This window comes from Theobroma umbraticum, unplaced genomic scaffold (assembly GCF_002168275.2).
Source record: "Theobroma umbraticum cultivar Fairchild unplaced genomic scaffold, ASM216827v3 scaffold_44.0, whole genome shotgun sequence".
In the NCBI taxonomy this organism is placed as follows: domain Eukaryota; kingdom Viridiplantae; phylum Streptophyta; class Magnoliopsida; order Malvales; family Malvaceae; genus Theobroma; species Theobroma umbraticum.
Window position 1 is genome coordinate 5,216,781 of NW_018397255.1, and position 27,921 is coordinate 5,244,701.

The following is a 27,921-nucleotide window of genomic DNA, read 5'->3' on the forward strand; positions in this document are numbered from 1 at the left end:
GTAGAGAAGGCAGTCACTAGCTTCGTGAAGGGGGCCTGAAACTGACTCTCCGCCTCCAAACCTTTGCTTCCAGCTTAAACTCATGACATATTGCTGGACGTTATGAGTAAGAATCTTCCTGTGATCGTTTAAGCTTTTGAATTATGGAAATCAATTTTACTTGTGGAAGTTTACTGGACCTACTGCTAGTAAGCCTTTAGTAGCATTCTTGGTCATAACAATGCAATTATGCAAAGTGTTACAAATGTGCCTCTGCATCAGCATGTTGAGAACTCTACTTAATTTGCACTGTGAATGAAATTTAATAGTGTAATTGTCAAGCTTTTAACTACAGAAGGTGAAAAAAAAATGACACCAAGTGATCATAAATCGATGTGTAGACTGCATGTCAAGCAGAATTTGTGCTTGGTATCAGTTGTTTTCGTTTTAAAATTGTTTGCACACGCCATTTTGGGTATTTTTAATTTTCAAGATTCATGGTATCGAAAATGAAATTAACAAAAAACAAATAGGAAAAATCAGAAGATTTAGCAGCCTAGGTGGTAATGTGGAATTCAAGCACAGTGCAATCTTCCCAATTTGGTACTTGGAAAACAATATGGAAGTTATAGGTAAAGCTATGCAGCTTTCTCAATTGCTTCGATGCATTCCAACACGGTCGACTTCTTTGACATGGCTGACATCAAGGCTTCATAAATGACCTTGTTGTTTTTCAAGAGGGATCCAGCAAACAGGACCTGTATTCATTTTACCAAACATTAGCTTTCAATTGTTAAAGATTACAATAAAACGTCAGCCAAAGCTTCAAATGAGAACTAAGAAAGTTCAAGCAAATATATGAAGCTGATGGGGAAATTGTCATGGTAGCATTTTGTATCAAAACTAGTCATGCGTGCCAATTCTGAATTTCAGTAACTTACTGCCCATCTAGTTAGATTTTGCTGCTGATCATTGCTAAGTTTTGGGTTGCTTCTGTTTATGAATCTCTGCAGAGAATGCAGACCAGAGTTTGTTGCATAAAAGGGAAGCCAATAATACAAATCAGTTCAAACTTTGGCAAACGTTTGTTTTCAAAACCTGAAGCGTGAAAAGATCAGCAGATTGACCAATCACTTTGTCATATTTCAGACCCTCTGCAGCAAGTCCAGCCATAGCGACAACGGCCAACCTGAGATACACAGAGAGATTTAAGATTAGTTTATTAGATTTTTAAGATTACGAAAAGAAATACTTGTATGATTGAAGAAGGCTTTCCTTGGAAATGAAAATTGCAATACTTCAATTGGGAGGTCGTTTTCAGGCTGGACAGGCCGATGATTTAAATTAGAATCACCAGGTCCTGGCTACAATATATTATATATGACAAATAGCATGGAATGGCAGCTAAATTTTTGAGGCTTCATGCAGTATAATATCAGATTGTTATAAAAGCAGAAGAACTCCAGAAGTTAAGCAGCAATTTAGCTTAGAACGGGTTATAATTCTCATCACAGTATAGTTCTATGCAGGCAAAGACAAACAAAATATTGATCCGAGTATATATAGCTTTCAAATGAGTACCTGTCAAGCAATTCAGCATCAAGCTGTCCACTGTATATAAGCTTTTCCAGCTTTTCATCAATGAGGTTGACATGTTCCTTACCAATATCCAATGAATACCCCAGGATAGGAAGGCCCAACAAATAGGCAACTAAGTTCAAAGAGGAATTTTCTCATTAGAAAAGCAGTTGAATCGGACATATCAATGCATACATGAGCGTATGTCATATATTCTGTGATGCGAGAATACTTAAAAAATGAGCCGCTTCATGTCTAGCTATCCTTTCCTGGTAGTCAGGGAAGAATGATGAAAACCCACCAATAGCAGCTTGAAGAAGTCTAAAGGAGAAAATTAAGATGACTGTCAGTTTAGGAAGCAAAATCTTGACTGACCGTGTGAATTGTGAAACTCTGCATCATTATGACTTACCCTGGTGAAATGCTCCCCACAGCCAAAACTATTAAAGAAATGCTCCCAATCAAATATGGTACAAAGAAGCCCCAATCCTGTAGCAACAATATGAACCAATCACCACTTAAAGCCAGAACTTCTCTACTCATACATATTACCTTTCCGGAGTCACACAGCTCCAACAAAGAAAATAATGATAGTACAATAACAATGCTATACAGGGACAAATAATTTTTCTTTAATTCTAATAGAAATATAACAGATAAAGAAAGATATTGCAGTTAAATGAGTCAGTTGCATTCAACAAGTGTTTGGTAACTTGATACCTAATACACTTAGTGCAGCTAAAGTTAGCAATGGTAATCCCAATCCAAAGATGCACAAAGAAATGGGAGCCGCAGCTTTGTTGATCTTTAGCCTGGCCCTGATGCACACTTAAATTAAGTGGTTTTAGGCATCTGTGCAATTAGGGAAGTAGCCAGACCTGAATTAACCAAGACAGAGTACAAAACCAACTTGTCTGTGCAGAAACTGTCAGCAGTACTAAATAATATGCAGAAACTCATTGTAATTTAAATGACAAGAACAACGGGAAAGATTCTCTTTATAAAATGCTCTACATCCCTCACAATTCTGTTCCATGATGTCTAATGGATGATGCTGGTAAGGCAAACAATTGACAAGCAGTACATTCTCTTCCCTTTAACATCAATAGAAACAAAAGCTTCACTTAATTGTCCAACAAAATGAAATATGGTGAAGTCATCCTATCTCTGCGCTCTTGCTTGTATGATACATGCCAAAGAAAGAGAAAATGAAAAGCAAAGAGATATGACAATATAGCTAACATTACCCCAGGAAGCTGGCCAGCAAGAAGTCCCAAAAACCCTGTTGTCCCGACCACTGTAAAAAGAAATGCTGCCTGTACAACTGAAAGATATCAAATACATGAACAATAATTTGAAATTAACGTTTTAACCATTCCAAATGTGGGATTCACATTGAAATTCGAATGGAAATTTTGTCATCAAAATTGCAATCAGCTTATAAGATCAGAAGTATAACAAAGAACTGTCTAATCCAGATATAGACATCTAAATTATATTAGTACAACTTATCAAGTTGAGTTTCTGGTTAGGACTTTAAATGTCAAATTTTGGAAAAGTGCACTGTGAGAGCTTCTCAGCCTATTGACAGTTCAATATCAGAAGTGATAGTGGTACAAGTTGAACGCTTGAAAATTTTTGGGCAACTGTCCAATACCAGCAGGTGCTCAGAACTGGAAGGTGAATGTGGTGATACTTACATCATTTCTGACACTTGGAATTGCAAGAGTTTCCGCATTTTTAATTCCAAGGGAGGTCAGCTCCCGAAGAGATGTCTGATGCAAAGAAAGTCAAGCCTTTCATTTTCTGACCAAGTGGACATGTAACCAAATATTCACAGCATTGAACATATCTATGATATACATGTACATGTATGCATGCGTTTGCAGGCTAATATTTGAGTAGCACTTTCCCACAACGTCAGACTTGATATGGAGACTGACCGTACGACGTGAGACATACGGCTGAGAACTCCATTTCTTAGCCCATCCAACTTCGCTCAGCTGATCAAGTGCCTCTTTAACGGCATCACTGTCTTTCTGTAACAAATATGTAGCTGTCAATAACCTAATTACTTGTCAACAACAAAAGGACTTGCAATTCAAACAAACAGATGACTTCATCATGTTAATAGTGACATCTCTATTCAAAGAGAGGATTTCATACATGATGAGTTTTCATTTAGATCACAGAACAAAACATGAAAAGGAGAGGAACATTCCAAAATCTGCTTAACATCGAGGGGTCGGCTTCTTGTTTATATTACTAAAAAGAAATGATTTTTAATAAGTAGCAAAGAAAAGACCACAACACAAACTTCCTCCAGACGCATGAAAGATTCCATATTGGCACAGTTTTAACTGCAACACTTCATGACCCATTGAATGAAGCAAGATCAAATTTTCCTTTCCTCCATCAAATGGCTCCATTCAACATAGTTACAGTAGTTCATTCAGCAATCATCATTCATTTTTGAACCATAAATTTCGGAGGCTACATGCAAATGACATGTAAGTAATTAAAAAACTTAAAACAAGAAATCAAACAGTCAGTTGGTTTCAAGCAAAGGGAAAGGCCGAGAAGAACCTCGGAAATGGCGGATTCAAGGGTCTTGAGATCAACATCAGGAGCAGCAGAAGAAGATGATGCTCTTACTTGCAGGTCTCTCCTGGGACTTAGCTTGAAACACTTTCCGGACTGCTTAAAATAATAATGATATTTAAATGAAAGCGTCGAGTTTGTCAGAGATGCCATCGTATTCATACTCAATAATAATAATAATATAGTCTTTGTTGTTGTCTTTTATTTCTTCCTTATTTTTGGGTTTCACTTTTAGAACTGAGAAACGAAAGAAATTTGCTGCAATGGACTTCCCAGTGTGGATAAGGTTCGCGGGACTTTGGCGCCATGAGCCGTTTCTTTTGCACCACGTTGGCTTCATAACAAAATTTTACAATAAAAATAATAAAATTACAATCAATTAATAATTTAGTTTGTAGCCCTTGGGTTGGTTTAGGTTAGGTCCATCAGAGCTGAATCTCTATGGGTCTTCGGCCGCTCTTGGCCCAGTTTCGGCTATGGTTAAAGTCTAACCCAAACTTTAAACTTTTGGGCCCTCCATTTAGGCCCAAAATTCCTTGTAATGCTTGAGTTTTATACTTTTATTAATATTTTATTTAAATTAGCGTATGAAGAAAAATTAGGACAAAGTTCCATCTTCAACTAATATCACTTAATGTTCTGTACAGATAATATTTTTTATTAATTATTTACGTATTATTGATTTGAGCTATAACAATATATCGATTTTTATTTTTATTTAGTACTACTTTTTAACAAGCAATAATTATTCGTGAACTTTTCTTAAACAACTATGCCAACTCTTTTAAATTAAATAAAAGAGAAGTAGTCAGTGTTTTTAATATTGAAGGGAGAGGACCACTTGGTTTTAATCATAGATGGTATTTTTTGGAGGATTAATTTGACGAATTTAATCGTAAATTAAAATGTGATTCTCAAAATTTATACAAATTATATTGTTTTTATTTACGGTTAAAATCAGTAGGACATATATAATTAATTAGAGGACTACCAAAATAGCTAAACCTAATTAACAAGGGCAAAGCATTCTCTCTCTATACATATATACTGCGTTTCAAACGAAATTTTATGAAACAAAACTCCAGTTATGGACAAGATATAAAAGGCATCCCCTCAAGCCATGACCATATATATATGCACACATGAGAAGGGAGCAAAAGTTAGAATCTTAAGTCTCAATCCTCATAAAAAGGATTACAATCATTATGCTAGACTACATTCAAGAGAAGAGCATTTCTATAGTTTAGTGATATATTTTTGAATCAGAAAGGCCACACATATGCTTGAAACCATTGGCCATAGATCTGCTCGGATGTTTTAAGTTTATTTAACGTGAAAGATATCATTGGGTAAACAAGATGAGAAAGAATTAGGATATTTCATTTTATAAGAAGAAGCTGAACGTACCTTTTTAGAGTTGCCTCTCTACTCTAGAAAGCAGAAGTTATGTATGTGTCAAATAGGATGTTAAAAAGTAGTTTTTAGCTTCTATGAGAATGGAAAACCAGCTTCCATGTGCTAAAAGCTGAAACTGCAAATTGGAGTTTAAATATGTCAAAAGGTCAATATGTCAGTTTTTTTTTGTTGATTGGAATTTCGATTTTCACTGGTAATAGTAAAATTGAGGTTTGGAAGATGGTTTTTTTTTCTTTTATTTGGTCGATGTGGTTGTTTCATAATGATGTGATTTTTAATGGGAAGTTTTGGTGTTTAGTGTAGACTTTTGAGCTTGTTAAAGTTAAAGTTGCATGGTGTTGCGTGGTGGGCTAGCACTGGGTTGGATTTTATAGTGCCTCTTCTGATGATATTTCTAGATGTCCACAACTTGTAAAGTCTATTAATAATAGAACTAAAAAGCTTAGGAAGATGGTTGAGTGGAACAAACTTAAGTCTGGTCAATTGAAATTTAATGTGAATGAGGTTGCGAGAGACAATATGGGGGAGTTTGGTATTGGAAGAGTTCTTAGGGATGATCAGGGTAGACCTTTTCTAATAATATTGGTGTGAGGGATGCGAATCAAGCGAAGGTATTTGCCATTAAAGAAGTTTTATTGATTTTTGTAGTTTTTAGGTGGGTGAGTTCTTATGCTTTGATCATTGAAAGTGACTTAGTAATTGCAGTTAAATAACCCAATTGTCCATCTGTTGCTCCTCGGAGAATGAGGAAACAGGTTCTCCATATTATACATTTGAAGAAAGCTTTAAAAGATTTGAATATACGTCATATTTTAAGATTAGCAAATGATGTTGTGGACAATCTTGCCAAAACTGGTGTATGCCGAGAGGGTGATTTGTTGATATTTCATAATGCATGAATCTGATTTGATGATACAGTGATTATGTCTTCTTGAAAGACTGGATGACTCCTAGGTACTGCTGACTATTGCTGACTTTTTTAAGTTATTTAGCAGCTACAGGGATTGTTTTGAGAGTTGGCTGATTTTGTATCCATATGCTTTCACTTAGTTTGGCCATATGTTTTTATTTTCTGGTTTGATATTCATCGGGGAGTTTGAAAAGTTTTTTTTCTGTATTGTATTTGGGTCCACGTGGATGATGTCATTTTGGTTTGGTGAGATATACATGGACATTTGTGGGTATATTGTCTAGTGTCTTGTGTTTTTCCATCGATTTGATGGTAGAATTTGCTTTCAGCTTAATAAAAGCATATTATCATTTTTCAAAAACAAAAAAAATTAGAGTCCAGTTTCATGGTGCAATGTACTTGTTGATAGTATGTATATATATCCCAATATTTTAGAACAAAAGTTGAAGAAAGGCAAGCACGCATCTGAATACAGACGACGTTCTTTTAGTGTGAATGCATTGCATGTTCTACAAGAAAATGGATGAACCTAGCTATATATATCTGTTTGTCCAGGGTAGCCGCCTTACATTGAACCTACAACACAAGCTTCGTTTCTTCTTTTAGGAATAAAGAGGATCTTTCGTCGTGGATCTATGTATACCAAGAACACGCAATCATATATAAATTAAAAAAGAAGGGCAATAAAAAAAATTGGATAACGAATAGGACGGAGATAGAGTGGGTCGTTAAACCAAATAGAGCCAAAATGCATGCATGCATAACTCTACTTGGTGTCGTTCACCGACGTTTTTGCCAAGAGGAGACATTGCGATGGCTTTAGACTTTTTTCATGATGTCAAGCCTTGAAATAAACGTGGGGCGTATTGGATAGGATTTCTGCATACAATTTAGAAATAGAAACAAACACCAGCAGTCTGAAATTGTTGTTCCATACGTATAAACATCAATTATTCCATTACTATACAAGGGAGAAACTATGGGTGAGTCAATAGAAGACAAGTTCAAAACTTCAAACTGGGGTCTCTATTTTCTTAAGGGGCCTTGAAAACGGTGGACTCTACATTTAATATTTTATATATATTTTCCACGATGGTGTAATTTTCTAAGTGAGGTCGACCATCTTGTCGGGGCAGTGAGGACAAGAAAAAGAAATCCTTGGTTCTGGAAAGTAATGTCCAATGGATGATTCTTGGAAGGTTACTTAGAACTGAACAGAATTAAGGATTGAAAATATTAAGAATGGGGAAAGCCAGGGTATGCCTTTGTTTGCTTCCTTGTGGCGGACAAATATTCTTTGTTTGCAATTAATTTGATTTAATTTATAATCTCCTTTTGACTTGCTTTTATCCCTTGGAGGATTTTTAAATACCTTTCTCTGGATTTGATTAGCTAATTATTATGTCACGATTACAACAAGGTTAAACCCTAATAGAGAGAGAGAGATATATATATATATATATATAAAGGACATTCACATCGACATACCACGTGATAAAACTGAGAGAGAAGGAAACAACTCTGCCTGCCCAACACATGTGGGCTGTAAATGTATAGTCCATGCAAAACCAACGACTCCTGATTTGGGGAACTGGAACAAAGATTGACCATTTGGCTAGTTGCAATTGCTTGACCATATTGCCTTCAAATCTTGCAATTAATTATGGTGGGGTTGCGCGATCGAGATCTCATAGTGTCCAATATCGTTGAATTTTACTCAATTAAACAATCAATGATGAGAGAAATCAATTGAATTTAATATAATCATTTGATCATGACATTGCAAGAAATAATTAAATGCTTTACTATTACTTTACAACCATGAGTTTAGTTGAAACTGCTTTGTTTTAGTATAATCCATATTTTCCATTTTCTTTCTTTAGACGTTGTGATTACTTTCTTAACAATGAAGTTAAGAAACTTGCATATATAAATTAAAAACATTACATTTATTTCATCACGTTAACATCAGCAGAATAGTTTAGTCCCTACCCACTCTGTTGGGCTTGGACACTTGCCTCGAACACGATTTGAAATATAAAAGAACATGTCTCTTCTCTTCTGTTTAACGTTGAACACGCCGATATAACATCAAATCAATGCGTACTAGCTAAATAATAACACTATCATTTTCGTACGGGTGTTGGTCGTCTGACATGGATTCCATTTTGACCGCGTCATAAGAAGGAGTTATTAATTTAATTACCGACCAATGATTACCTTAAACTTTCATCATTAGCTTCAAATTAATCACCTACTTTGTTTTTTTTTTTATCTTTTGTAACTCAAATCGTTTGCACCAATCTTATCTTTACTTCTCATACTTGAATACATGTTGAAGTTTGAACACATTTACATGAATCCAATTGTCATAAGGTAAAGATTTGGATAAAAATTAAATGATTAAAGAAATAATTGTCGGACAAAATCTTTCCTAGTTTGAACAGTTTTAAATAGAAAAACCATGTGAATGAAGGATTGGTTGGTGAAGCGTGCATGCTGGCTCTTGAAGGCCTCCCAAGAGCAAGTTTAGTTAGCCAACAAAACGAAAGAGAAAGAAATTGTTACTAGTATTAGGTTTTAAAAAAGAAAAAGAAATGGCACGCACTTCATCTCTGCAGCCATTGGTGGTGACTGCTCAGAGCTGACTCATTTTTAGTCTGTAAACATCTGCGAAGCTATTTGAGCAGAGCATGCAGAAGATTACTGGACAGCTGACATAGGTTCAGGTATCTCCCTCTAATTTGAAAAATCCATCCGCTTTCCCATGAGTTGGCGCAACCCCTGCAAAAAGCAACGACCCGCAATGACATTTCACGCTTAGCTCATACGTAGCTGCTGCTGCGGCTGCCTGCTGTGCTGCTCCTCTCTCACGAGCATACAAAAGAGGGACGTAACTCATGCCAGTAAATAATTGCCATTTTCACGTGCCTTTGTTTGCCTTTCCATTCTCAATTCAACACAACAGTCAAATATTAAATGTACGACTGGGGAGGAAGGTTTTGGCTGCTTATTATTATTAGTACTATTACAGTTTGCAAGCCAAAAAAACAAAAAAATGGAAAAATATCTACGCTGTTAACCTACAAAACGCTGGTTGGTAAGAACAGCCTGTATCCATCCATTGACGGTAACATGTATTGAAACGAAAAAACCACATATCGCTCTCCTAATTTGAGAATTAGTTTAACCCTTTTTTTAAAAAAAAAAAAACAGAACAAAAAAGAAGGCAGAAGAAGGACGAAGAGGACGTGCGCGTGATATTATGGTGTACTGTAATGCTACTGCCCAGAATCAAGATCAAATCGTACGGTCATCGTTGACGAATCTTTGGATGTGAATTGTGAATCCACCCGGTTTTACTTTTCTCTTGCAGCTGTTGCGTTTACTGAGACTGACAATTTCTGTTTCCGTGTTGAGTCGAGAGAGAGATATCAGGTCTTGGTATTTACTTGGATAGCGAGCCTAAACTGACATACTGCTACTTAGCCTTTGGTTGGTTCAAACCTGATAAACTTTCACAGGTAAAGAAACAATCCTTCTCTAGTTGAGTTCATATGTCTTTCCAAGTCAAATGACCATTTACATTAAAGATCTTTCCATTTGGACAGCTCACCCTACTTTAATGTCAACCATGGTCATGAATAAAAATCACAATACCTTAATTTCCATTAAGTTGAAGGCATTTAATGTCTGTTTGCCTTTTTCATTCTAGACTAGACTGTATTAGAGACGAGAACAACAAAGAGATTACTTAAATAAGTATTATATTTAATTAATTTTAGCATTCAAGCTTCGAAAAAAAAAAAGTTAAATTCCAACAATCATAGAGAACCTATATATGACAAGTTATATGCTTTTATAGCGTTACAAGCATATACAAAGTTCATGCTCTAGCTTTTGCAGTCATTAACTTTGCCGTCGGCGGAGGATAGCATTTGTTTTTTCTTATAGGCGGATAATATCTTTAATAGGTTGAATCTAGTCAAAATAATTAACTTACAAGTATGTAATATCTCGAGATACTTATATCTCTATAATAAATAGAAATGTTCAAAAATCGAATTATTAGTCTAAATCTGCAAGTTCAATCTATTTAAATCAAATTTGGATATATATTTTCAAGTTCAAGCATGACTCAATTAAGCTCGATTATATTGTTTTATTAATAAATAATAAATTTTAATTTAAAATATTGATGTCATATAATAAAATAATAATTAAACGGATTAAACCTAATAAATGTAAGATAGACTTTAAAACAAGAGATCCAATGAATCGAATCGACTTGATTCGATCCATAAAGACCTCTAATCATGATTAGTGATTGCAAAGTAGTTAAATATCCTTCTCTTTATATAGATCCAAGATTCACTTTAGAAATAGAAGATTCAATAAACTCGATTCAGCTCAACCCCATAAACACTTATAATCAAAAGCAGAGACAGACGGGTTAGTGGATCTTGTCATTTTAAAAATTTTAAAATTTTATAAACTTGTTATTAATTTTAATTTTAATTTTTAAAAATTTTATAATTTTATTTCATAAATATCGAATTTCTATTAAAACTGTTTTATAGATATTATTTTTATCCTCAAACATGAAATTCTATCTCCACCACTATTTTTAGTAGTCATGACTAGCGATTGTGCGTTATTTAAATAACCTTCTTTTTAGGTATATTCTATGTTTATACGCCCCACGCTACAGATGATTTTAGTTTTGGCGAAGGAATATGTATCTATATTTTATGGAGATAAATGAGAAATGTAGCAGTTCACGATAATACCACCACGCAATCCTCGCTGTGGATTCATCAAAATCTTATGACAACCGTCAACTGTAAAATATAATAAACAAATGCAAATTTAAGCGGAAATGAAAGAAACAACTGCATTTCATTTTATATTTTATGGTTGAAAATTGAGAAAAAAAAGGATGAGAACTGAATAATTTATTCTAAGCAAGTGCACGAAAAGAGCATGACGTCCTAAGTCGGTAAAATGTTAAGTCGATTAATTTCTGTGGATTAATTTGGGGAGAGGGAGAAGAACCGTTCAAGAGAGTGCTTCATTACTATTTAATTTAGAAGCCGGAATATACACTTATAACATATAATTCTAACAGATAAATCATGGAAACTTATCTTACTCATGTGATTAAGATTTATAAATTTACCACGCATCTATTTCGTTCAGTTATGCGACGGACTAAAATTTCTCATGTGCAGTATTTAGACATGTTCACCTATCAATGAATTAGCATGTTCACCTATCAATGAATTAAATTTGCTTTGTGAAGTTAATTAAAAACTTCCATGATCAAGAATATCGTATAACTTTGAAAATTCTTTTCTAATTAAGCCCAAGTTGGATTAGTTAATCTTGGAGTTCAATTCTTGCCAATTACTCCATTTCCATAAGCAAAGAACATTTGAAGTAATAACCAAGTACAATTATACACGAGGGGAAAAGAAGAGAGCTGCAAGCAACGACAGAATATAAATTGATCAAGTTCTAAATAAATACAGGAGCCCTCAAAAGCCCTCCCAAAACTGGAGCCCCCTACATGTCACTACCCTTAGAACATTTAAAAACAAAAATTAACACTATACTGCATATACAGGTTCCACATAAATCCAACCTTAAGATAACTTAAGAAAAGCACACCATATATGATATATTAGTCATAATTAGACCCTAAGAAAGGGGAAAACTAACACCCTAACTAGACTATTAGCAGCTAAGGCAAAACACTACCATCTCTTTGCACAGCAAGAGCATGCAAAGGAAACTTCATCTCACATGACAACTTCAAAACCTCGCTCAAATCAACTGGGTGACGAGCCGAATCCTCGACCCAGTTGAAATGATGCACCAACTTGGCCACCCAAAGGTTGACCGTGACGAGCCCAAGGTTCTTCCCAGGGCAAACCCTTCGCCCAGCTCCGAAGGGTGCGAGCCTCAAGTCACCGCCTCTGACGTCCACGTCAGCTTCCAAGAACCTCTCCGGCTTGAACTCGAGTGGCTCTTCCCATACGTGCGGGTCATGTGTTATGGCCCACATGTTCACCATGGCGGTTGTGTTGGCGGGAACCACCATCCCGTTGCTGAGCTGGACGTCTGACGTGGATAGCCTGGCCCACGAAAGGAGTGGCCCTGGGGGGTGGATCCGTAGGGTTTCTTTGACCACCGCCTGAAGGTAAGGTAATTTTGCTACGTCAGCGTCGGTGAGGGTCTTGTTTGTCGCCGCACTGTCAATCTCAAGTTGTAGCTTGACTTGTACTTCCGGGTGCAACACCAACTCAGCCATGACCCACTCGGTTAACAAAGCAGTCGTATCAGTCCCTCTAAAAATCATTTCCTGCATAACGTAACCACCAAGAACACAAACTCAGTGAGTGAACTCGGTCTTAGACATGCAAATAATTTAGAAGAAAAATACTATACATACTAACCCACAAAACAGCAATCATGTCATCTTCTTGGAGTTTCTCTTCGCCATCAAGAGAAAGCAAAACATCTACAAAGTCAGCATTATCAGACAGTTTTTTGGACTCACGGAGTTGCTGGTGTTGTTCGATGATGCCTTTGACGAGTTTCCTAACTCGGGGAACGAGTTTCAAGCAACGTTGATTGATGCGAAACGGGTCATAAAAATAACTTAGCCATGGCAAATAATCGGACCAGTTAAAAGCTCCCAAGAGTTCAAACCCTTCCTTCACCATATCCCTAAGCTCGTCCAGTTCTTTATTATTATTTTTCTGGTCATATCTTTTGCCAAAAACACTTCCCATAATATTGTTCAAAGCAGCAAACTGAAGGTGTTTTCTTAAGGAAACAAAGCCTTGGAGATTTTGTTCATTTGCTATGTCGCGCAGCATGATTGTGCAGTCTAGTTGGCGACCGGCTTCGTGTGCTATTATGCGCGTTGGTGCAAAGAGGTGGGACGAAGCTATTCTTCTCAAAAGCCGCCAATAGGTTCCATTGGGAGCGAACCCTATAGCTCGGCTGAACATAAGGCTCTTAGCAGACTGCTTGACGGGTCGGTCAGCGAAGTGAGGAGAGGTCAAGATTTCTCGAGCAGTGTGGGGATCAGAAGCTACAACAACAGGGGTGGAACCGAGGCTAAAAGCCATGAGCTTAGTGTTGGCTCGGGTCCAAGCCATGGAGGCAAGAGAACGGTGAGCCAAGCCGCGACTCAAAGTAAAGAGGCTACCAAATACAGGGAGACCCTTAGGACCAGGAATAGAGAGTCTGCCTTTTTGGTTCCTTCCATTCTTCCATGCAATTCCACCAACAGTAAAAGCCCATGTAAGAAGAGCAAGAGACAGAAAAGCCGTAAAGAGAGAGAACAAAATATACACATCGAGCAGGCTTTTGGATCCAAAGAAAGCTGGAAAAGTAAAAACCCACCAGGTTGTATCTTTTGAAACCAAACCCCAATCCATCTTCAAGGTCAAGGGGGGGAAGAGAACGAAAGGAGTAGAGTTACTATCACTAAAGTATAGAAGAGAAAGTTTTGTGAAGGATAGACAGAGAAAGGGGCATTAGATACTATATAAGAAGAAGTTGGGTGATTATTATTGTTGTTGATTAGGTAAAAAAGATTTGATGTGACAGAACTTATAAAAGGGAAAATAAAATGTGAGGAGGGGGAGAGTTACACTCGGACAGAGGAATCGATGAGAGGGAGGGGTTGTGAGTTTGCACGAGAGAGAGAAAGTAGCGTGAATATGTGGTGGGGGTGAGGAGAAACGCTATGGCTTTATATAATGCATGATTACGGGGTGGGAGGTGGGTTCTGGCAGGCTTAGCCGCAGCCTGCAGGAGAGCAGGGAGGGGCATTGAATGCGACCCCTGGATTTCAACGGTGCAAACGGAAAGAAAGACAGAGAGAAATACGGATTGAAAGTGCAATATGATGTGTGGAAATGCTAGGAGGGGAGGTACTAACACTTACGGCTCAAGTAACGCATCAACAGCCGTGACGGTTTCATTATGAATTTAATCGCAGCTAGCATGCGATGGATCCACGATCGCCCGCTCCCCATTCTTTTACTAGATGTACTCATGAGTTAATTGTAACTGTAATGGTGGGAGTAGTAGTTTCACACTTTTTCTGTGAAACGTTGTGGCATGCTATCTCTATGCATAACTTCAAAAGAATGGAAGAGACATTTAATTTGGCCATTCAGCCATCCATAGTATGTACATGCGTTCGAGTACTCACAAGGTACAAGGTATAATTAATAAATAAATAATTTTTATTTCTATTAATAGTCCAACAGTCAAACATTTTAACATTTTATCCTGCGTAAAACATAACTGTAATGAATTTTCTATTAAAAAATAATACTAGTTTTTTCTTTAGAGGTTAAAAACAATACTAGTTTTAACTTATACTATTTAGCGATTAGCACTTTCTCACAATGAATTTTGTCATATGATGTCTCCATGTAGTACCAAATAAATTCAATTTTCTTAAATTTTGAATCATATTAAATTTATTAATATTCTTTTGTCTAATTATCACGTTACACAAACAAAGAGACAATTACAATTTTTTACGATAAGTTCTAAATTTATCACTTTACCTAAAGTGATGTATTAAATTTATTAATCCATCTTTGAATAGGAGTAATATTATCATTAAATTTTTTAATTTAGTTCAAAAATGAATTCAAAAATTCTGTAAAATCTTGTTACAGAATCTTATTTTATCATAATTTTTTATCAATTTTTTTAAAAAAATGCAATGGAAAAATTACATTTAATCAAAGATGAATAATAGTTTTATTGCAGTTTCAATTCTTTGATACATACAACTATCCACGGATTTAACTCACTTTTCTTTTTCTTAATGGTTTGCATTAAAGTAAAAACAAAGTTATAAAAACTATATTATAATTGGAACAATTGATTACATGGTAATTAATTAACGGAATACACCTTTGAAGAGTCTATCTTCTTATAATTTGTTACATTATCCATTTATTTTCTTAGCAAATAAAGGATAAATAATCTCTAAGAACACATGAACATTCGAATCCTATCTCAACTATATAAGAACTAATTTCCCCTTGGACTGGCTTTTTGTTCATTTTCTGTAGCTTTAACAATGTCTATATATATATATATATATATATATATATATATAATTTATTAACTCAAGTCATTTACTTGCATAGGGCAGTAATGAAATTTTCTACAATTTTACTAGGTTTAAATTACATTGACTTGAAAGTCAACACCTGTATATTAAAGTAATTCTCGACGGTTTATTATGCATAAAATCTATTTGTGAGTTGCCACGTGCCTACCATGGCCTGACACATGACATCATTTACAATTTTCTACGTAATATCTAAACAATTTTTAAATCATTTTAAAAAATTTAAATAAATCATTATCTTTTATTAGTTCAATTTTTATATTTTTATTTTCAATTTTAAATTAAATAAATTTTATAAATAATGATTAATTTAATTATAATATGATTTATTATTTTATAATACGTAATATTAACATAACATATTTATGTTAATTAGTATATTATAATTAATAATACAATGGTATGTTAATTTAAAAATTATAACATAATTATATGAAATTTTTATTTATTGAATTAATATTATATTACTAACATATAACGTAATATATACTTTTTTAATTATTAATAATTTATTTATTTAACTTAAAAGAAAACTATAAAATTTTAATAAAAACACTAAAAGAAAGCTTTTAACGGTGAATCTATGGCTTTTGGGTGAAAATAACATATTAGAATATGAGAGAGCGCGGCAGAGAAAACAAAGTAACGAAGAGAGAGAGATTCGGGAGAGTAAGGGTTGTGCGAGAGGAAGGGATTAGAAAGAGAGAGAGAGAGAGTGGGGAAGGAGCAGGTGATTAGATCAGAGATATATGGAGGGGGTAGAAAGGAAGGAGGGAAAAGCAGGATCTTTTTAAGAAAACAGAACAAAAATCAAAGACTCCATCCCACCATAAATTCTGGAACCAAAACCATAAACCAAACTGACTATTAACAAACCATATTTAACTAAACTTTTCATCCAACAAATCACAAAAGAGAAACCGCATTTTCATCCCAAAAATCAACCATTAGCCTGCCGAGGAAGAAATCCTTTGGGCAGAGACAGGAAAGGAAAGAGGAAGGGAAACAGAAGAAAAAAGAGAAAGAAAGGAGAAGAGACAGAAAACAAATCAGAGAAATCAAAGGAAAAATGGGCTCAGTGATCAGAGAGAGAGAGAAAGAGCAGAGGAGTTCTTTTACTCAAAGATTTTCCAAAAATACTTGAAAGCCCCAAGAAAAAAATTTGAGAAAATGGTTGATAGATGGTTCGGGCTGACCCGTTGATGGTTTGTGCTGTAATTGGCGGCGACGATGATGGCGGAGAGTGAGAAAGGTGATGGAAGAGCGTCTTTTGAACTAGAAAAGCAAAAAAAATAAAATAAATCTAATTATCATAAATGATAAAATCATATATGATATTTTAAATAAAAAGCATATCAATCAGTTATTAATTTCATGATAATAAATAAAACATTATACAATTATTCTTAATATAAATGTGTAAATTGATTTTTATATGGTAAATAAGATATGCTTATACAAATATACACTTAACTAAATAAAATATCAAAATTATTAATTATATATTTATAATAGATGAAATCATATATTGGTTTAAAAAAAAAAACCTTATCAACCAACTACTAATTTCATGATAACAAATGAATTATAATACAAATGTTAAATTTGTTTTTTAATATTCTTTATATATTTTCTTCTAACAAAACAAAAAAGAAATGTATAACATAAAAATAATATACTTAAATGAAAATAAAATAAATAAGTTATGACATAGTATATGTTCTTATTTTATAAGAAATGATATTTAATGCATGAAAAGTATATTCATGCTTAAATTTTATTTTTTTAAAATGTAATTTTGTGAGGAGCAAGAGGGTGTTAGTAGACGTAGAAACAGCTGGCTTGCAGAAGCAGGAAAAGAGAGAAGGGGGTGCGGGTGCTCGCATCTCGAGGCAGGGATGCTGATCGGAGAGGGGTAAACGCGTGAGATGTCTCCCGCACAGTGATGGATCTGAGGGCGCACGCAAAGACATTAAATCCTAAAGTACGAAAGTACAACCCAACTATGCTTGGAAAGTTCTATAAAGCTGTCAAAGATGTTTCATGAATTAATTAATGAATCATTGTCAGAGTCAATCACAGAACACTAGATCCTTCTTTTTCTTTGTTGGAAAAAAACAGTGACAAGCAATTGTTTCACAAATATCTACCAATCATGTCCCAAAAAGACAAATTTTAGCTGGTACAATTTCAGTTATGGGGGAGGATTGGGGATGTCACTTGATATAAAGACCCCACAAATTGCAGAAATTTCAAGTTTGTTTAGTTAGAATGGATGCCTAATAAGACTTGTTAGCCATAATAAAGACCCAACAGATAGCAGAAACATTAATTTATTAGAGAGAATTTTTCCATAAATATGAAGACCAGTTTCCTCTGATAATGTTGGCGAAATCAAACAAAGTAATGAAAAGTTTTGAGAAAGACAAATAATAAGTTGCTGTGGGGAAATTTATTGCTTGGCTACTGGCAGAGTTCTTGGCTTTTGTTGATGGCACTTGTCTTTAATTTTGCAAGGGCTTATTTATGGGCAAAAATGGGCTTCAAACTTATTTTTCCTGCAATAAAACAATGATATTACGAGCAAAACAAGTATACAATGGAGGTGAAAGCGCTGACGAGAGATTGTATGGATGATCAATAATGGCCGTAAGTTTGCATTTTGCTTGAGATGTATCTGCATAAATTCTGCTTCTTATGACTACAGTCGTACGGTGGAGATTATGTATGCCCAATTGAAGCCAATGAATATGCATTTGGAGGGCTAAGTGTAAAACAATTTCCCTCCATCACACCTGTGTAGTGCATGCAGTAACGTTAGAGGAATGAGTGAGCGAAATGATTGATTCCTAGCCCTCGGCATGCGGTCTTGTGAGTACGAAAAAGGGCTTCCGATCCATACAACTTGAACCCAAGGTTTGTCACAGCTAGCGATGGGGGATTATGGCTGGATGGATCGTCTCTGACCTTAATTAGCTGCATGCATACCATGCAACGTGCCTCGATTAAACTACAGTCTCCACAAAGAGAATATTTGACGGAAAAGAGCTGCTATAATGGAGGTTGTTTCAATGGCTGCCTGCCATCTGGTTTCGAGCGAGTGCATGAGCTGGATGGATTGGTCTCGATCTTAGCGAGCTGCCATTTTGTGAGTGCATGAGAATTGAGTTTGTATTTGTTAATTAGTTATTATACATGAATATGCAGAGTGGGCTTCGTCTACATACTGTAGAATTGGATGGATTGGTCTCGATCTTAGTGAGCTTGCTCGGAGGCTTTAAGAACCTTTGAAAATTTGGCTTTAGGCTGATTCGAAGTTGACCCAATGTTGTGCTAAGATGGTCTGGCATAGCTTCCGGCTTCAGTTGATGTTGGCCCAAGCATTGCTAAGGTAGGTCCTTAAGTCTTCGGCCTCTCTTGATTTGGGCTTTGTTGTCGTAATCGTCCCTATGTTCTTAACAAGTAATCAATGGCAACTTTGGGGTTGCTTAATGAATAAATTATCAAATCAATATAAAAATATTTAGACGAGAATCACACTTGACAAAAACATGAACTTGAAGATCACAAAATGTCAGAACCTCTTCTTATCAATTATCATCAAAACAAAACCTTCCGTTTCCTTAGATTTAATTTAGTTTAACAGTCTCTTTTCAGTTCAACAATGGCTTCCTGAGAACTATAATTATTGAGCCGAAAGCCAGGCCAGCAACTGACAGTTAAAAGTAATAACACTCTCCCAAACTATTACTAATCTCTACCCATCAAAACTCCCCTACCCACCATCACCCATGTCCACGAGCACCACCGTGGAGCCAACGCCGCCCTCGTCGCTTATCCCATCCTTGCCAGACGACGTGGCTTTGAACATCATAGCTCGAGTCCCAAGATGCTACCACCCAATTCTTTCATTAGTCTCAAAATCAATGAGATCCCTCATTTCTTCCCCTCTCCTTTACACCACTCGTTCCCTCCTCAATTCTTCCCAACACTTCCTTTACATCTCTCTCCGCCTCCCCACCAGCCCTGTCCTACGCTTCTACACTCTCTACCAAAATCCCACCAAACCAAAAAGTCTCAAAAATATCCTCGTCCCTCTCCCTCTTATCCCTTCCACCTCCCTCGCCGGCTCCTCGTTCGCCTCCCTCGGCCACAAAATCTACGTTCTCGGAGGCTCCATAGCGGACATCCCTTCTTCACACGTGTGGTCCCTTGACTGCCGGACCCACACTTGGGAACCAGCTCCGAACATGCATGTTTCCCGCGAGTTTGCCGCCGCCGGAGTCGTTGACGGTAAAATTTATGTCATCGGCGGCTGCGTGGTTGATAATTGGGCTCGGTCGAAGAACTGGGCTGAAGTTTACGATCCCAAAACGGGGAAATGGAATGCGGTTCCGAGTCCCGTTGAAATCCGGTATAAATGGATGCATGCAAGCGCGGTTATTGATGGGAAAGTTTATGCAATGGCGGATAGACATGGACTTTGTTATGAGGTCAAAAGTGGGAGTTGGGGAACGGTGGACACTGATTTGGATAATGGGTGGAGGGGAAGAGCGTGTGTGATTGATGGGGTTTTGTTTTGTTACGATTATTTGGGGAAAATAAGAGGGTATGATGTGAAGGAAGGGATTTGGAAGGAGTTGAAAGGGTTGGAGGAAGAATTGCCGAGGTTTTTATGCGGTGCTACGATGGCGAATTTGGGAGGGAAGTTGATAGTTGTTTGGGAATCAAAAAATGGAGGTAGCAAGGAAATGGAGATTTGGTGCGCGGAGATTGAGGTGAAGAAGGATGAAGGAGGGGAGTTGTGGGGCAGAACTGAGTGGTCTGATGTTGTTCTTACAGTTCCTACGAGATCTTCCATTGTGCATTGTTTGGCGGTTACGTTGTGAGATTGGATGGAGGATTGTCTGGTAAAGTTTATGGTTTGAATTCTTTGATTTTTGCATTGTTGTTGTAGTAGATGTTTTTTTTCCATAAACCCAATCTTGAACCCTGGTTATGCAGATTACAAATATGTACTATTCTCTGTTGTTAACAGTCATCATGCATCCTGAAATTTCATCTAACATTTTAACCTTGTATAACTAATTACCGATTATAATCTGCATATCCAGGCACTCAGTATCACCAATTCCTTTGTTTCCTGAAAAATGGTATATTCAATATGTGGCAACTGTAAAGCTTCAGGACTTAGGATTGTGCTACATGGCTGCAGCTCATGAGTCATGTGTACCCCCTTCCTCCAATTTCTTTATCAAGACAAAATCCACCCCTTTCTCTTTGGCATGTAGATCAAATATGGTAATAGCTACCCTCTGTGGTTAACATACGCATTGTTCTTTTTGTACCTGGACTTGCCACATTTTGAATTTTTACCACTAATATCTACTTTCTGAAAAAATTAAAGATATCTGGTCAAGACACAAAATGGGATATCAAGAACATTGTTCTTGAATTATTGATGGTTATGCTGTTGTTATCTTTGTGCTATGTTGATATTTGAAAGATGCATAGTTCATACTTTTTCTGATATTAAGATGAAATTGATTTCACAAACTATTGGACCTGGACTAAGAAGGCAGTAAATTTTTCTCTTGTATTAGTCATTTTTGTCTGATTTTACATGATATCCTGTTGGCAAGGGTTAAGGCTATCTTACTGTTGCAGGCATAACTAGATTAGAAAGAAGATTTGAGGCCTTTCAGTTGATATTTACATCCCTTTCGCCATGTCCCTTCTAATTTTAGGGAGAAATTGGTGTAGTAACGTGGAGGAGTATATTGTTTTACCACCTCTTATTCATGCTACTTCTTGGCAGTTCTATTCTTAACCTCCTTGCTTGCTCGTACTGATTCATGGTCTGATAAATCAGGAAAAAACCTGTCATTTACAACCACCAAAGAATGAAACTCTTGAAGTGGGACCTATTAATACCATCTTTATTCCTATTTTTGTCAAAATTTTGCTTGTATTATCTTGGTCATCTTCTAGACTATAGCGATCAACTTTTCAAAATTTTAAAGCTATTTACTTATCACCTTGTTGATAGTTTGCTGGTTGCAATTTTCTTAGTTACCTTTTTTATGCTGTTCGTTGATGTAACACTGATGTTGTGCTCTTTACCAGGGGGAATATGTGGAGCCAGAGGGAGCAAGCTTCAGATTGAGCCCTATGAATATGATTGTGGCATTAAGCTGTTATCTCCTTGGAATGACATCGCAATGACCTGCGAAATTGTTTCTCCTTTGGCTCAGGTTACTTTTCTCAAAGCAATTTACAATTGGAAATAACAGTTATTGCCCTGTCTGAGCCATTCAAAATAAAGGGAGTTAACTACTCCTTGTGTGTCTGTTGTACAATGTGACTAGTGATTCCTTGTCGATATTGTTCCTTGCCAACTTATGCTTTGCATATGTTAAAATCTAAGAAACTTGTTGATGTTTGTCTGTAATGAATTGATGGAAGTTGGAACATATGGTAAGTTGTAACATGTTATGTGCTGATAATTATCATTTTTAATTTCTGTTAGGTCTTTTGTGCTTCATTGTAATTGAATGAACATATGGTATGATGCTAATGGGAAAAGCTCGGACCCGGAATTGCCTCATATCAATGTCTTCTGTTCGGCTTCATCTTGTATTGAATTCGAGCAATGCATGAAATCTGTAGCTTTTCTGCTTAAGTTCTGATACACAAGGTAATGGTTCATTTAAAGTAGCTTTTAGGCAGCCATGTTAGTAGACAACTCTCGCAGATGCACTATTTTCATTCCCCAAACTGTAGTCAGCTACAAGTCTTTTTACTTTAATTATATGGGTGGAAAGTAGTTAGAACCTATAAACACCTCCACTCAATGATTGTATTAAACCAATGAAGAATTGCAATAACTATGATAATCATAAAGGAATTGCTTACAAAAGCTTCCCCATTTGTACAGGGTAAATGCTGAACAGCTCCAATCATAAAAGTTTTAAGTTAATATTATTACTTTTCTTGTCATTATCTCAGAATGCCTCTACATAGAAACTAGTTCTCTTTCTCTACTGACGGGACAAAAGGATGGAAAGAAAACTATTTTCCTTCCTTTTTCCTCTTACCAAACACGCCGTTAACGAGCTGGGGGCCATGCGCACGGACCATCCATGAAGATGATTTACATTATTTCATTTGGAAAATGAAACAATTACAACAAGAATAATAAAAAAAAAAAAGGAATTTCCAGTTTGTCAATTAGCCAAAATTCATCCAACATTTCACAGAGCCCAGTTTTCACTTGGTTCAGGTTCAGCACGAAAACGCTGAAGAATGCCTTTGTCTCAATGAAACAATTATGGTTTCGTGGACCGGGCAAACATATACAACTGCACCATCATTAGCGCAATACATGTGGAATTTCACAACTTAGTTGTGTAAGCAAATGCACTGCATGGTGGCAGTGCTGCCCTAGAAAAACTAGAAACATTTGACATGCTATATATATGCTACAACTAAGATGAAATTCAAGCAACATATTTAGAGCTTTGTCCAAACTATAATCCTGCAATGGCCATGCCACCTTCTTGCTTTAGGTACCCTTCAATTTGTTCCAATGCCTAACAAGATTATAAAACCATTTAGCCAGCATCTTAATTGCATAACAGGAAAAGAGAGAGAGAGAGAGGGAGGGAGACCTCAATTGCAATCTCTGTTGGAGTAAGATCTGATACATGTGCATAACCTAGTTTGCCTGCAATTTCTGAAAAAAATTGGAACAAAATTGGGTTATTAAAGGCAAAATCATAGGCAGGAAAAAAACATAAACACTAGAGCAGCACAAGCATGAACATGCCATGTCCAATGAAGATACAAGGGGAATAGGACGGAAAAAAACAAGTAAAGAAAGAAAGCCCACGACATCACACAGTATGTTGTATCTTCAGAAAATGTAAACAAGTTGGAGGAAATGAGCACCAATGCACTCAGTTTCAGAAGATCTTGTCCAAACGTAATGACAATAGAAATATAAACCATATAAGCTTAAGACAGGTTCAAGTATACAACCTTCCAAGGAAACCCTTGCATTTGCTTTAGCATAATTTTTACCCCTCTGCTCCAAAAGATAAGACAGACGCTTCAAAGCCTGTAAAAGGGTCAAAATGTCAAAAACTCAAATGCACTAGAAGATATGATACCAAGACTAAGCAAGGAATGTAAATAAAATCAGCTATGGACTACCTTTGTATATGGATCACCAGGTTCATGATGCAAGAGGGGGCGAGAATGGGTACCTACTGCAGCAATTCTCTGTGCCAAGGCTTCCAAAGGTACATCTAACCAGACACTAATCCCCTTCTTCTGCATATAGTCCCTGATAACCCAAATAGAAGAGTTTCAGACTTTTATAGCAGACACAACAGAAAATCGAACCCATAGAGAGTAGAACCTAAATCAATTAAATTCCTCTGTACCAGTTCTGATCCCGTACAACCGCACCTCCACCAGTAGAAACAACAAGTTGTTTCTTTGAAGAGAGCCCCCGCAATACCTCAGACTGGAAAACAGGAAGAAGAATATAAAAGCTTTTATTCAATTGGAAATGTGCACATATATTAGAATGTACACAGATTAATTCTACTATCTCCTGACAAACAGATATAAGGTACAATTGGTACTGTTTCCTCAAAGTAATTATAAGCAATGGTTTAGAATAAGTGACACTGGAGACTAAAATCAGTGGTTCAACTTAGTGAAATTTGCCATGGCTCCCCTTCAGATTAGTGAAACTCACATGGTCATGTTAGCCAGAACCAACTTCAAATGTTGGTCTAATTTCCATGTCTGCAATAATTTTCTGTAACTAATGCCAGAATAGAAAGGTTCCTATTGACATGATATGTTAATTTTCATACTTTTGACATGTCAAGAAAAATTTAATTCGGTCTTCTTTACGATGGAAACTCATATCATCTGCTCCTGCATGAGACAGCAGCAGACATCATGCTTTAGTGAGACCAATACTAGTTTACAATCTTCAATAATAGAACATAAAAGCAAGCATCATTGTTGTGATAATTGCACCCTTTTAAGTATCAACCTTGTCATGTCCGTTAAGTTTTAGATAAAGAAGATAAATTAAATTAAATTTAAAATAGAAAATAAACTCAAATCAAACCAATCCAATTAAATTTCAAATAAAAAGCATTATGCCCCAATATCAAATTTCAAATAAAAATGAAACTCAAACCAACTTGATCCAAAAAGAATTGCCATGAAAATATTGACAGTTAATCCCACCCATTGTTACAGCGGCTTACTTTTTCTACATGAATTATCAACATAACTAATAATTCAAATAACATTGAAGACATGCAAGCATATTTGCATAAAGAGCGGGAGTTATCTGACTAACCTCCTTCTTTCTGAAGAAACTCTCCCCATGAAGCTTAAATATTTCAGCTACAGACATTCCATTTACCTCCTGCTCTATTAATGCGTCACTGAAAATTATAACATAAAGACATTCTTGAGACAGATATTAGAAAACCTGTTAAGAAGTCCATTAAATTGGACATTGGTAGACATCCAGGAAAGAATTCTGCTACTGCAATATTTAACCTAGACAATTATGTATCTAGAGTAGACCAAATCCCCTTTGGAAAGTGGAGTCTATTGGGAACATACCAATGCCTGAATTATTCAAATGATGCATAGTCCAAGACCCCTCCTTGGAACCAAAGAATTAATTCCACACTAAAAATTACAAAAGACCACTTGCGACACTGAGAAGAACTAGGAAATTAAAGAGAGGTGTTTGCTGTAGCTTGAGCATATTATTTTTCTTCTTTCCAGTATCTAATTGGAGAATGAACATTTCAATCAGAGGGCACACAAACCTGTCAACAAATGAATAACTGAGTACATGAGATAGAATCTTTCCCACTGTCGTTTTTCCAGAGCCCATCAATCCTGCATATTCACATTTCATAAAGTTTAGCTACCAGAGAAAGCAAGTCAGTGACTACATAAAATTGAAGGACTTGGACAAAAGAAAAACTGACCAACAAGATATACACTGTGCCCATTTAAATATGGCTCAATCTCTTGTGACTTATTCTGCAAATTTTATTCACATGAAGTAAGATACACTAGCAGAACAATTTCAGATGCACAACAAGAAAGCTTCCATTCTTAGTGTTTTAGACCTTAACTAAAAAAAATATTTAACAGATATAGATTCCAAAACACTAAATGGAAGACATAAAGATAAAACAAAATAAAAAAGTATCTAAGAACCTTAACATACTTTATGAGCCAAAAAACTAAAGATATAACAGGGTATTATTTCTTACCTTTAACATTAAAGCTTCATCATAAGGTGCACGAAAGCTTCCACTTTCCAATGTTGAGGCTACAAAATAATATTTTGAAACAAAAATTGTAGTTTTCAGTCATTTGTATATTAAATTTTCTTAATCTCATAGTCGATTTAAACACCTGGGCTCAATTCAAGTATGTGTATTTGGAAGAGATGGGGGGAAATAGGGATCCTAGGTTTTGAGTTGTGATGCTCTCCTTTTGGATCAAAATCTCAACATCAACATACTAATGGCAGTTTCATCCAAAATCTCTTATACTTAGCAGAAAAGTGAGAAAATGAAGGAGATTGGCAGAAAAACAGAAACAAAAAGCATTCTGCTCATACTTCAGAGTAGATGAAAGTGAAAGAAAAGACAATAGGTGAAAAGAACTATTTCTATCTAGGCTCACAAAACCAATATAACCAAATCAGGTGGGTTATGAGAGAGCAAATGAAAAAAAATGGGCAAGTTGTAAATTTACAGTGTCATTCCATCAAATATTCAAATTTTCTTTCCTATAATTTCTCTACCTGAACAGAAAAGGGCATTAAAATTTCTTTCCTCTCTATTTTCCTTTCCTGTTTAGACCAAGGACGGTACTGAAAGAAATAAAAAAACAAACTTTCTTTTTTCTTTCCTTTCACTTTTCTATCAATCCACCTTTCTCTTCTCCCTTGTCAAGCAAGGCCTAACAGTTGGACTAAAAAATGACTATTATTTGGTGAAACATTTCAAAGACACAGAAATGATGATTGTCTTGTTTCAAGCTTTCTGATTAAAAATTGGATTTGAATTCAAAGCATCTGCATCTCCAAACAAGGAAAACAAAATCCTACTCATAAAATTCTCTTTCTTCCTTTTTATTTCCCAATTTGATACCATAGATTTTGCTCAATTTAAGAAATTCCAGCATATCATAGAACAAAATTAGTAAAAAAAAAAAAAACTTTAATAACTTAACAAACATTGTAAAATATGATAAATGAACTTATAACATGATTAAAAACAGTAATAATTTATTTTAATTTTTCCATTTAAGCACCTGAAAAGTTCTTGTAAGAAGAGCAGGAAACCTCGAAAGAGACTGATCTATTCCGACTAGAAGACGCCTGAACCGGAAAGTGAGCCGAAACAACCACCCGTACCTTCTGGTCTTCCCATAGTCTCCGACCGAACCGCAAAGAACCGGTCGGTTTTCTCCCAAAACTTTCCGACTCAATCCATGTCGGATACTGCAAGTACCGTGCAACTCCTGCCTCCATTATCAACCTCCAACCGCCCTCGATTTAATCAATTTCAATAAATTCTCCGACAAATTCTTAGTTCCTTTTCTTTGTTAAAAAAAAAACAAAATCCAGAAAATTTCGGATTCAATTCAAGAGAAAATTCACGCACTGCAGGAATAATCATATATATTAAATAATAAATAATAATTAATCTAACAAAATTAAGAAATTGAATTTCAATGGGAGCTCACGTACCTCAAAAAATAAATAGAGAAAATGAATTGTGAAGAGCGTTGCCCTCTGACTCTCTGGTAAGCGGTAAGCGCTTCTTTTTTACTAAAATTATTTTTATATAATTTCTTCAATATGCAATTTGTTTCTGGCATTGATCGTTGGCTCATTTTAAAATGGGGGTTTTGGACTTGGAAACACTGTGCAGAATTTTTTTACAACTTGGATGTAATAAATTTTTAGATATAATAATTAATAAGAAAATCTTTTGGAATTATGGTTTTTTTTTTCTATAAAAGAAAAAGAAGATAATGTGGCGATGATGACGTGGACGGAGGGCATTCCCACCAACCTCCGTGACGGGATGAGGGGGTTTGGTGGCAACTACTAAACTTGCACAAGAAACGAGTGGAGGCAGTGAGAGAGGGAAGGTAAGGGGTGACATCCATGTGCAAATTATTCAGGGGT

The 27,921-nt window shown here is 35.9% G+C and overlaps 4 protein-coding genes across 8 annotated transcripts; 1 reads left to right on the top strand and 3 right to left on the bottom strand.

The window, feature by feature from the left end:
• Nucleotides 1-78: 78 nt before the first annotated feature.
• Nucleotides 79-4,426, bottom strand: LOC110409320 (uncharacterized). Its single transcript, XM_021418625.2, has 10 exons — nt 4,144-4,426; nt 3,501-3,596; nt 3,258-3,332; nt 2,805-2,873; nt 1,970-2,046; nt 1,790-1,878; nt 1,561-1,690; nt 1,078-1,168; nt 921-986; nt 79-737 (listed from the first exon to the last, which is right to left on the bottom strand). The coding sequence occupies exons 1-10, from the start codon at nt 4,318-4,320 to the stop codon at nt 618-620; spliced, it is 990 nt and encodes a 329-aa protein (XP_021274300.1). The 5' UTR covers nt 4,321-4,426; the 3' UTR covers nt 79-617.
• A 7,607-nt stretch (nt 4,427-12,033) lies between these two features.
• On the bottom strand, nt 12,034-14,169 carry CYP78A7 (cytochrome P450, family 78, subfamily A, polypeptide 7). The gene is made up of 2 exons (XM_021418846.2): nt 12,943-14,169; nt 12,034-12,848 (listed from the first exon to the last, which is right to left on the bottom strand). The coding sequence occupies exons 1-2, from the start codon at nt 13,933-13,935 to the stop codon at nt 12,228-12,230; spliced, it is 1,614 nt and encodes a 537-aa protein (XP_021274521.1). The 5' UTR covers nt 13,936-14,169; the 3' UTR covers nt 12,034-12,227.
• Nucleotides 14,170-19,198: 5,029 nt separating this feature from the next.
• SKIP6 (SKP1 interacting partner 6) lies at nt 19,199-22,737 on the top strand. Of its 3 annotated transcripts, none has more exons than XR_002444571.1 (3): nt 19,199-20,569; nt 21,786-21,913; nt 22,189-22,737. XR_002444571.1 is itself a non-coding variant. In XM_021418850.1 (2 exons), the coding sequence occupies exon 1, from the start codon at nt 19,451-19,453 to the stop codon at nt 20,546-20,548; it is 1,098 nt and encodes a 365-aa protein (XP_021274525.1). In that variant the 5' UTR covers nt 19,199-19,450; the 3' UTR covers nt 20,549-20,569; nt 21,786-22,187. The 3 variants fall into 3 exon arrangements, 1 of the variants encoding a protein (XP_021274525.1); XR_002444570.1 differs by lacking the exon at nt 22,189-22,737 and adding an exon at nt 20,774-20,960 and having other exon boundaries at nt 21,786-22,187; XM_021418850.1 differs by lacking the exon at nt 22,189-22,737 and having other exon boundaries at nt 21,786-22,187.
• Nucleotides 22,738-22,852: 115 nt separating this feature from the next.
• On the bottom strand, nt 22,853-27,813 carry LOC110409495 (shikimate kinase 1, chloroplastic). Of its 3 annotated transcripts, none has more exons than XM_021418853.2 (11): nt 27,478-27,813; nt 27,039-27,322; nt 25,988-26,046; nt 25,697-25,751; nt 25,532-25,604; nt 25,048-25,135; nt 24,107-24,189; nt 23,874-24,006; nt 23,700-23,778; nt 23,330-23,394; nt 22,853-23,251 (listed from the first exon to the last, which is right to left on the bottom strand). In XM_021418853.2, the coding sequence occupies exons 2-11, from the start codon at nt 27,256-27,258 to the stop codon at nt 23,189-23,191; spliced, it is 918 nt and encodes a 305-aa protein (XP_021274528.1). In that variant the 5' UTR covers nt 27,259-27,322; nt 27,478-27,813; the 3' UTR covers nt 22,853-23,188. The 3 variants fall into 3 exon arrangements, with proteins under 3 accessions (XP_021274528.1, XP_021274527.1, XP_021274526.1); XM_021418852.2 differs by having other exon boundaries at nt 27,039-27,390; XM_021418851.2 differs by having other exon boundaries at nt 27,039-27,327; nt 27,478-27,812.
• Between the last annotated feature and the right edge of the window lie 108 nt (nt 27,814-27,921).

What these genes read in the sequence shown, in the direction of transcription:
- CYP78A7 (XM_021418846.2), bottom strand. Translation starts at nt 13,935, where the DNA reads ATGGATTGGGGTTTGGTTTCAAAAGATACAACCTGGTGGGTTTTTACT. An exon ending in ACATGATTGCTGTTTTGTGG is followed by an intron (nt 12,849 to 12,942) that starts GTTAGTATGTAT and finishes TACGTTATGCAG; the next exon opens with GAAATGATTTTTAGAGGGAC.
- LOC110409495 (XM_021418853.2), bottom strand. Translation starts at nt 27,258, where the DNA reads ATGGAGGCAGGAGTTGCACGGTACTTGCAGTATCCGACATGGATTGAG. An exon ending in ATGAAGCTTTAATGTTAAAG is followed by an intron (nt 25,752 to 25,987) that starts GTAAGAAATAAT and finishes TAAAATTTGCAG; the next exon opens with AATAAGTCACAAGAGATTGA. An exon ending in CTGGTGATCCATATACAAAG is followed by an intron (nt 23,779 to 23,873) that starts GTAGTCCATAGC and finishes ACCCTTTTACAG; the next exon opens with GCTTTGAAGCGTCTGTCTTA.
- LOC110409320 (XM_021418625.2), bottom strand. Translation starts at nt 4,320, where the DNA reads ATGAATACGATGGCATCTCTGACAAACTCGACGCTTTCATTTAAATAT. An exon ending in TGAAGCGGCTCATTTTTTAA is followed by an intron (nt 1,691 to 1,789) that starts GTATTCTCGCAT and finishes CTTTGAACTTAG; the next exon opens with TTGCCTATTTGTTGGGCCTT. An exon ending in CTGATCTTTTCACGCTTCAG is followed by an intron (nt 987 to 1,077) that starts GTTTTGAAAACA and finishes CATTCTCTGCAG; the next exon opens with AGATTCATAAACAGAAGCAA.
- SKIP6 (XM_021418850.1), top strand. Translation starts at nt 19,451, where the DNA reads ATGTCCACGAGCACCACCGTGGAGCCAACGCCGCCCTCGTCGCTTATC.